At 35.7% G+C, this 9,706-nt stretch overlaps 1 protein-coding gene across 1 annotated transcript in view; it reads right to left on the reverse strand.

The window, feature by feature from the left end:
- Positions 1 to 7,052: 7,052 nt before the first annotated feature.
- Positions 7,053 to 9,706, reverse strand: part of bmi1a (bmi1 polycomb ring finger oncogene 1a) — a 9,196-nt gene continuing 6,542 nt past the window's right edge. The window contains exon 10 of the mRNA XM_037694216.1: positions 7,053 to 8,005. Within this exon, the coding sequence (XP_037550144.1) occupies positions 7,643 to 8,005 (363 nt within the window). The 3' untranslated portion in view covers positions 7,053 to 7,642. The remainder of the gene's footprint in view (positions 8,006 to 9,706) is intronic.

Raw genomic sequence — 9,706 nt, forward strand, 5'->3', positions numbered from 1 at the left:
ATGGTTATTTTAATAATACTTTGTGGTATTTTTTGTTTCCCCGCTCTATATTTACATTTGTAAGCTCCAAAAACAAACCCATTCCTGTTGTGTGTGTTGTTTTTTTATTTTAAAGAAGGTGGATTTTCCTTTTTGTGTGCACGTGTCACCAGTTCTTCCCTGTTGGTGGTGAGTCGTTTATTTCTCTTTAACTGGTTTGGGATTTTTCCATGTGCTCTTAATGTACCGAGTGTGTTTGGCAGTGATGTTCTCTCATCCTGGTCTGTGATGACACACGTCCCGCTGCTGCACCTGCAAATTTTGTTTTTGTGACCCCCTCCATCAGCACCACCCCGACCAGTCAACCTGCCAAAAGCATCTCCTCAGCAGTCCAAACCACCACCCCCGAGCTAAAGAACATGGTGTTTAGTAAAAAAAGTGTCTTTGTTTAAAATATTTCTTTGTTCTTCTGTGGTGAAATCGAGCGAGCTGTGCAGCGCTCGTACGTAACTCTTAAAAACAAGATGCAAAAGACCCAGCATCGCCTGCAGCTGCCGGACAGACTTCTTTAAAAATTATCAGGAGAACTTCCAGATCGCTTTAAGTCGACTGAATGTGTTAAACCGTCGTGCACAAAATCAACTGTACACCTGCAGGGCATGCTTTGGTCTTTCAACAGGTGCTTTTTCCACCTGGTTTGAAACATTTGTGTGTGTGTGTGAGGGAGAGCATGTCTGTGTGTTATACTCTGGCAAGTTTTTCTTTAGTGGAAGATGTGAAAACTGAAATAATTGTATGTTTAATGTACTTCACATTTACTGATAATGCACTGCATTCCACAAGCATTCACTCCAGTTGATTAAAGCACTTGTTCTGCTTAACTTGAATTGTCTTTTTTATTCCATATATATTCATTTTAACGCATAAAATACATGTAAAATAATCCAGATTTCCAGGATATGTGGTTGAGTTAAATATTAAATCTTATCTCTTCTTCTACGGTCATATTTACAGTACATGGAATCAATGCGCGGCCGCCGCAGGTTCACTTTATATAATTAAATCGTCTTGTCATTTCTAGTTACAACGCAATTTTAAAATGGATTTAAAAAGCATAACTATCCTGACACTTGAGAGGAAATAAAATACATTTCCACCACATCACCTGATCAAAACTAGCTAACTGTTGGATATTTTTTATTTATTTTTATTTTGCAACGCAAACAAAGAGTTCCTTCTACTTTGTGTAATTAACGAAAATCTAACATTTTGTTTACGTTCGGACTTTTGCATGTTTTGCTCTTAAGACGTCACTAAAATTAAATGTAGCCGAATTAAAATATATTTTCCGTCATTGGTGGCAGCTGAAACTGTATCCTTCCGCCGGCGGGCTGAGATTCTTCTTCGGTGAACGGAATGTTCGCCCGGCGTGTACATAAACAGATAAAGGCGGTAAATAAAGATGGAACGATGTTAAATCGTGTTTTTCTTTTTTGTACATATTGAATAAATAAATAAATTATCCTGGGAGGGATGACGATGTGTCGCGGCTGCTCTGCCGTGCAGCGGTCTGTGCTAATGCAGAATACAATGAGGAGACAATAAACAAAGAGCCGCTCGCGCCATGTGCGCTGCAGCTGCTGCACGCGCACAGCTGAGCTGCAGTGCGCAGCCGCAGTCGCCAGGCGGCGCAGCGGCTGCTTTCAGGGAGGGCGTGATCCTATTATTTAAACGTTTTCATTAATTCACGATTCAAAATTATAAAAGAATAAAATATTTATATATTAATTAATTTAGTTTTTAGACATGGTACAGTAAAAAAAATAAAAAATAAATCCAGCTTCTGCCCATATCTGCGCTGTCGCTAAACTTGACCTTTGACCTTTCTATAATGTGTACATAAGAATATAGTTTCCAACTCCATAAAAACCCACAATGGCCATAAAATAATCTCCAAGTCTTCAACTACTCTTAGATTTGGCAAATAAATTTTTAAATGGAAAATTCTTCAGTTTTGATAAATCAGCTTGGTTTTTTTTAGGCACATTTTGTCATAAAGTTGTTTTTTTTACACACACCTGGAGAACTGTTAGATTCTATATCCGTGTCAAAATGTTACTTTTTGTCTTTTGATAGCTGAGTAAAATGACTCCATCTGTTCCTCTGAACTGCAGATGTTCGCCACCGTTATTTAACCTCAAAAATCGTAATAAAATGGCTCTAATTTAGCTCAGTTTGCACATATTGAGACACATTCCTGTGTGGTAGTAGCTGAGAGTCTTTCACAACGCTGAGCAGATGGCTGCGGTGTAGTCGTTTTCAAGATTCAACCAAAGTGGCTGTTATTTCTCAGTGTGAGATGGTGGCGGGAGAGACGCCGGCATCAAGATCCTGCTGAAGCTGAAGGTTACCACGGCAACTGCTCAGGTAGCCGAGCAGGAAGACCTCGGCCTTTGAGTGCTTCCTGAACATCCCGTCTCGGTTTCCTGAATATTTTCAGTCATTTGGATCCAGCTCTTGAATAATAATTAATGCTCCTCTCAGCACGGTTTGGGTCCAGCACGGTTTGGGTCCAGTGTTGTGCCTTTGTGGACGGAGACACTTTGCACGATGGTCTCATCGGCAGAGGGGGTGAACACGTCAACCTCAGTTTCCGTCGTTTTCAATGTTGGATTTGAAAAAAGGACGGCAACAGGAAGTCAACATTTGTTTATACTTCTGTGTTTCTAGCCTTCTTTTGAGCATTTAATCTGTTTTTTTATGCATTTCTGTTGTTTTTATAAACAGACTAACTTCTAAATAGACGTGTTTCTTTTACAGAATTAAGAAAGTCTTGGAATCTTATTCAAATTACTCTTTAAATTAATGTGGATGATTTTTTTTTTAGTAGACAGCTTGTCCACTCTTAAGTATCCCTCCATATTACTCACTTTAAATTAGGGTTTTGTTTTGTTCATTAAACATTTAAGGAAGTTTGTTTTCTAATATGATATAAAATTGTTTTAATTTTTTTTTAAGAATAAAAAACAAGCATCTAAATAAAAATATGTAAAATGTTGGCACTCTAAATTACAAATATTTAAAAGTGCAGTTTAAAATACGTCAAGAAGTGCAAATTTTTAAAAATAATTTAAAAAATGTGCTTTAATCTGACAAATTTTAGATATATTTCCTTTTAAAGATATTAAAATGTTTATTTCAACAAGCATCAGAGTTTTAAGGCTGTCCTATAGAATAAAAAAGTTTTAATTAAACACCTTTTGTCTCATTCATAATTATTACTTCATGTCAGAATTTTTGTTCTGTTCTCTTTTATTCATTTGTGATTTCATTGTATATTCTTTAATTTTAAGGCCAAAACAAACAAACAAAAAGCAGAGACCTAAATATTTTCTGAATTTATTTATTTTTATTAATTTAATTCAGCTCCTTATATTTTTTTAAATGCAAGTATTTGCATCTGTGCTAACTGCTCAGTGTTTTTCTAACTTAAGTGTTTTTTTAAATACAAAATATGTTATTTTTGCTATTTGTTTATTCTTTGTGTTTGTTTTTTAGTGTCCATCCCAGCATGAATGTTCAAGATGAATTACAGGGAAAAATAGAATTAAATTCACGGTCGTAAAAAGAAAATGTTATTTATGTAAGATGTGATGCTAAGAAGCACAAAAAGACAAAATAAAGTTGAATAAAAGGCAACATGAAGATCTTTAGTTGCGCAAATGAGGAAAATATTTAGAATTAATTTTTTTTTTTGACAACACACAAAAAAAAAAAAAAAAAAGCTGCTTTCCCTCCTGATGATTCAATAAAAGGGATCCTAAGATCCGAGTGGTTTTAGAGTAGATCTTGTCATGCAGATGTCTGGACCTGTATGATCCAAACTGTGCAGAAAGTTCTGCTGAACCTGAGAGGGGCCGAAGCAGCAGCTCTGAGGATCCTCTGAACTTTTATAAAATAAAAACACCAAAATCACACGACTTCTATTCTGCAAATTTAACCGTGTGAACACTGGACCAGGAAAAATGGTGCAACACGGACATTATGGACACGTGCACGGCCAAATGTCAGAACCTCCTCCAAGTTCTGAAAGTGAACCGGGATGAACACGGTGAGTTTATTTACCGTCCTCTTCGTGGCAAAGAGACGCTGTTTTACCAGATTGGGCCTATTTTTATAATTAAGGAGAAACTGTTGCCTTTATGTAACTTTTCATGAACATTTTCATCCTTTAAATTATGCTAAACTTTGTTGTGTTTGATGTTATATGACAAATGTCATCTAACACTCTTTGCTTTTTTTGGTGAACATTATTGTATTGTGTTGTTTGTTTGTTTGTTTTTTCTGAAGATGCTGTAGTCAATGCACAATGGATCCTAATGTTAAATGAAATAAATAAATAATGTTACTGTGAACTTCTAACTTTGTGATTATTTTGATTTTACAAAGCCATTCAGTAGAATATTATATCATTATATGGTCACTGTGGACAGTTTAAAAATAAAATCAAATGACTCAATATAATGTACTTTTTAAAGTTTAAAATTAAAAACATTACTCTCAACAATGCGAAGCGTCTTAACTAATTTTACTAATTTAATTTTGACAATAAAACGAGTAAAATTAACAGAAAAGTTTACACTAATTTTGACTAAATATCTGAAACAGAGTTAAATTCAACTTTCTAGGTGTTAAAATGAAACTTTGTTGTTTTGTTTGTTTGCAGTTTTGTTCTTCTCTAATTAATGATCCAATGATCAGTTTAGTTCAGGTAAACAGTCCTAAATATTTTAGTTAGTTTATTGATCTGAATGCCTCCTATAAATATTATAAAGGTGTCACATGTTCAGTTTTCATGCACGTGGCTCCATACCTGCCCTGATGGAGGATTTCTAGTCTTCTTGGGTGAGTCCTCGCGCAGAAAGCGCGTTAATCACGAGCTGCGCACAAACAGCATCAAGTGAGCTGACAAAGATCGTCTATTATTAGACACATCTCTCACTCTGGTGCGTCGTGCCCGCATTCCACTTTGCTCGAGTTTATGGAGTTGGACTTTCACTCACGTGTCTATCTCTGACCTGCGTGTCTTCAGTTCCCGCTAAAAGCAGAAAAGCGCACGTGTCGCTCAGCCTTTGATCTTGACTGAAGCCGACTTAAAGGAAACTGAAACGTTATTAGAAAAACGAAGCTGAAGCAATCCCGATTAATAAAACTGACTCTCTCTTTTCACCTCAATCTGCTTCCGGTCCAGACAGGAAGACACCGTGAGATGAAATTATAACCTGAAGCTCAATTTCCTTTAGTTTCTTTATTTTATTATTGTTTGGTTTGTTTTTAGGTTCCAGCACCGTCTTGTCCAGAGTGTCTCTGAGTGGTTCAATGAATTAAATTAAATTAATTGTAAATAAAATACAACTTTTCTACAACTGACCTATTTTATGTGAGTCAACACAAAACATTTAAAAAGAGGGTTGGTGAATTAATGAATAAATTGTTCAGATAAAAAATGAACAGAGGAGAAATTAATGAATATGTGCTATTAAAATAAAATATATTTATCTGTGTCAAACAAATATTGTATTTGTATTTATTTATTTTTATTTATTAGGCTGTTTGTATTTTCTGATGAAAAAAAAAAAAAAAAAGTCCAAAAGGAGAAGGATGTTTAAAATAAATAAATAAATAAATGATTTCCGAAACAAGTAATCAGTGAAAAATAAAAAATAATAAAAAACAGATTTCTGTTCGTTTCTTTTTGCTTGGTAAACCTGCTGAAGGAAAACTAAAGCATAAAATAATATAAAATTGTTGTTTTAGAGAGAGAAAACACGTAAATAAGCAGAACGTTATATATTACCATAGCTCAGAGAAAATAATATTTTAATCTAATATCTTCCTTTTCGTCTATTTTTATTTTTTATTTAGACTTTTGCTCTAAAATCTGAAGTTATTTTCGATAAATATTCAAGTCGAGTTGTTTCTCCTTCACGTCTCTCTCTCGCCGGATGTTTTTATTCACAATAAATCTGTTTTTATTTTTATTTACTTTGTGACGTTTTCAACTTTTCTGCTCAGAAACTGGAATTAATAAATATTAAAGCGCAAACTCCGTTAAAGATCTTTTGTCTTTGTTGGAGGAAAAAACGGATTCTTTTTCAATCAGGTCTGCTTCCTTTCAAAGTAAAATACCCTCTGACCGTCTACAAATTAAAATAATTCATGAATCCACAACTTATATTCAACATTTAGCACGCGCCACTTTTTATCGCCCGCCCGCTGAAACGCGATAGAGGACGAGAACGTTCGTGTCTGTTAGCAAAATATCTCACGAACCATTGGATGAATTTTAACTAAACTTGCAGGTAATAATTATAAGATTTATTTCTACATCTGATTATCGTTTTGAGTTAACCTGATCCAACATGGCCGCCGCAGCCCGTTGACTTTAAAAAACATTTAAAAAGCTACAACTCGGTCAGTTTGACAGATTTTCAGCTAAAACTTGATTTGATAGTAGCTGACATTGATTCCCAACACACACTCGGATTGTGCTTTATCTTTGTTTAAAATGTTGCCATGAACTGGAGCTGAAGTTATACGTCTGTTAGCAAAATATCTCAAGAACCACCAAAAGGATTTTAACGAAACAGTCAGAAAATAATCACTGGATTTTCATTTACAGATTAACAATTAAAGCAAACCCTTTATAAAGTGGTCGTCACAGCCAACTCATTTTAAAAAACTCAAACTGCTTTAATTAATTTGACATGAGCTAAAACTTGACACGGTAGTAGCCGAGGGTTGTCTGTGCTCTGAGTGTGACGGTTCATAAAATTGTGCACCACTTTAATTTTAAGTAAATGAAGTTTATTTTCTGCTCCAGCAGACATCTGGCGCTCTGCACCTTCTGCCTTTTATTCCAGTTTAACTCGTGCAAAGAAGCACCAGATGTTCAGAAACAGCAGCAGTTTTCTCCATAAGTGTAAAATGTTTTATTTAGATGTTTTATACTGTGCAACAGTAACAATACAGAAAGTTGTTCATACAATCGAGCGATACAAATACAGAAAACGGACACGTCCAGATAAAGTCCTTCCCTCGGAACAAAGAAACAAAACGGATTAAATATGCTTCTTGTCGTTTATTTACACGCAGAGGAGGAGAAAGCCGGTTCTACTGCAGCTACATTTCATTTCCGGTAAAAGGCTTCTTTTGAAGTTAGCAGGTCTGTACAAACTTGTGTCCTGAACACTGGAACTTTTCATCTCGTCCCCCTCGGAGCAGAAAAACGTCCCCGTTAGCATGCATGCTTGGAACTGTGCTTCAAAAATATCCCAACACAGGAAGTTGAAAACAAACCCACCTCCGTCACTTCTGTGAAATAAAGACGCAGCTTTAAAAGAAAAGAGATAAATCTTCTTCTTCTTCTTCTTCTTCTTCCCGACGGCTCCCTTCAGATTCACCGAACACTGCCCGGGTTCCTTTTATTGTGAAAGGTCTCCGTTTCCGCTACGTTCAAACGTACAAATGACGTCATGATATTAACAACAAATGGAGAGAAAGAGAGAGGACATCGTCTACACAGTGGAACTACGTTGGCATGAAAACAGCGTTACAGCTGAGCGGGTGTGCAGCGGTCGCTGCTCGGCTCCGGAGCCCCGCGTCACCCGGAGGACGTCGTCGAGCCGTTCAGGGAAACCTTCCGCAGGGGGTTACCGCCGCCGCTGCTGCCGCCGAACTGGTTAAAGGGCCGGTTCAGGGTTGGAGCTGTGGCCGTCGCCGCGGTGCCGTTCACTTTGCCGGGGCCGAGGGGGAGCTGAGGGTGCGGGGACGGAGCAAGCGCCCCGGGGCTCGGCAGCGAGGAGGATGTGGACGGAGCCCCGGTAGGGCTCCCGGCTTTGTCGCTGGCGGAGTCGCTCTCCGGCCCGCATCGGCTCGTGCTGTTCTGACCCTCCTGCTGCGCATGAGTCACCTTCATCTTCTTGCAGTTGGGTCGAACCCGGTACTGGAGCGGCAAAGGTCCGTTCTGTTGGGGAGGAAAGCAGGACGGAGGACGAAATGAGCACAAACACTTTTACTTGTTTTAGCACGACTTCATTTAAAAGCCCGTTAGCAAAAGTGGCTAACGTTAGCATAACATAAAAAGGCTTTTTGCCCCTCTCCCCTCAGGAGGAGGTTGAGGAGCAGCTTCTACCCTGAGGCTGTTGGACTCATGAATCCTTAAATCAGCACCGTGAGAGAAAAAAATCACTGTACTGCCACTTTGTTGATATGTGCTGCTGATTATCCATGCTGCTGATCTCATGCTGCTGATTTATTTCATGCTGCCGTGTTCATTCGTTCTCATCTGCTCATGTTCGAGCTGCTGCTGTTCGGCGCATTGTTTTTGCACCATTAAGTGTATTCTTAGTTTAGTGTATCTCTTAATTCATATCTTAGCTCTTATTACTGTTTTTCTTTACAATTTATACTTTTTCTATTGTTGGATGTAACCGGGACCCTGTGTACATAATTTTGTTCCACCTCATGTACCACATGTGATGTGAATGAAAATAAAGAACCTTGACCTTGATAACATAAAAGGGCTTATTTCAAATGAAACATTAAAAGTGGCTAACATTAGCATAATAGAAAAGGGCTCTTTTTAAACAAAACATTAATAAAAGTAGTTATGATTAGCATTACATAAAAATGATTATTTTAAATTAAACGTTTTAAAAAAGTGGCTAACATTAGCTTATCATAAAATCGCTTATTTTAAATGAAATATTAATAAATGTGACTAACATTAACTTAACAAAAAATAGCCACTTTTATTAATGCTTTATTTAAAATAAGCTAACATTAGCATTACATAAAATTGCTTATTTTAAATTAAACATTTTAAAAGATGGTTAACATTAGCTTAACAAAAAATAGCTTATTTTAAATAAAGCAATAATAAAAGCGGCTAACATTAGCATTACTTAAAATCGCTTATTTTAAATAAAACATTAATAAAAGTAGTTAAGATTAGCGTTACATAAAATTGCTTATATTAAATTAAACATTTTAAAAAGTGGTTAACATTAGCTTATCATAAAATCGCTTATTTAAAATAAAACATTATTAAAAGTGGCTAACATTAGCATAACATAAAAGGGCTCATTTTAAATAAAGCATTAATAAAAGTGGCTAACATTAGCCTAACATAAAAGGGCTTATTTTAAATAAAAAGTGGCTAACACAAGCATAACAAAAGGATACATTTTAAACATAACATTAATAAAAGTGGCTAACATCAGCATATCATAAAATCGCTTATTTTAAATGAAATATTAATAAAAGTGACTTAACATAAAATAGCTTATTTTAAATAAAGCATTAATAAAAGCAGCTAACATTTGCATAATAGAAAAGGGCTTATTTTAAATAAAACATTAATAAAAGCGGCTAACATTAGCATAAAATAAAAGGGCTTATTTTAAATAAAACATTAATAAAAGCGGCTAACATTAGCATAAAATAAAAGGACTTGTTTTTAATAAAATATTAATAAAAGTATCAATCATTAGCATTACTTAAAATCGCTTATTTTAAATAAAACATTAATAAAAGTGGCTAACATTAGCATAACATAAAAGGGCTCATTTTAAATAAAGCATTAATAAAAGTGGCTAACATTAGCTTATCATACAATCGCTTATTTTAAATGAAATATTAATAAATGCGACTAACATTAGCTTAA

The sequence above is a fragment of the Nematolebias whitei genome, chromosome 20 (assembly GCF_014905685.2).
Source record: "Nematolebias whitei isolate Nwh7 chromosome 20, NemWhi1, whole genome shotgun sequence".
Taxonomy (NCBI): domain Eukaryota; kingdom Metazoa; phylum Chordata; class Actinopteri; order Cyprinodontiformes; family Rivulidae; genus Nematolebias; species Nematolebias whitei.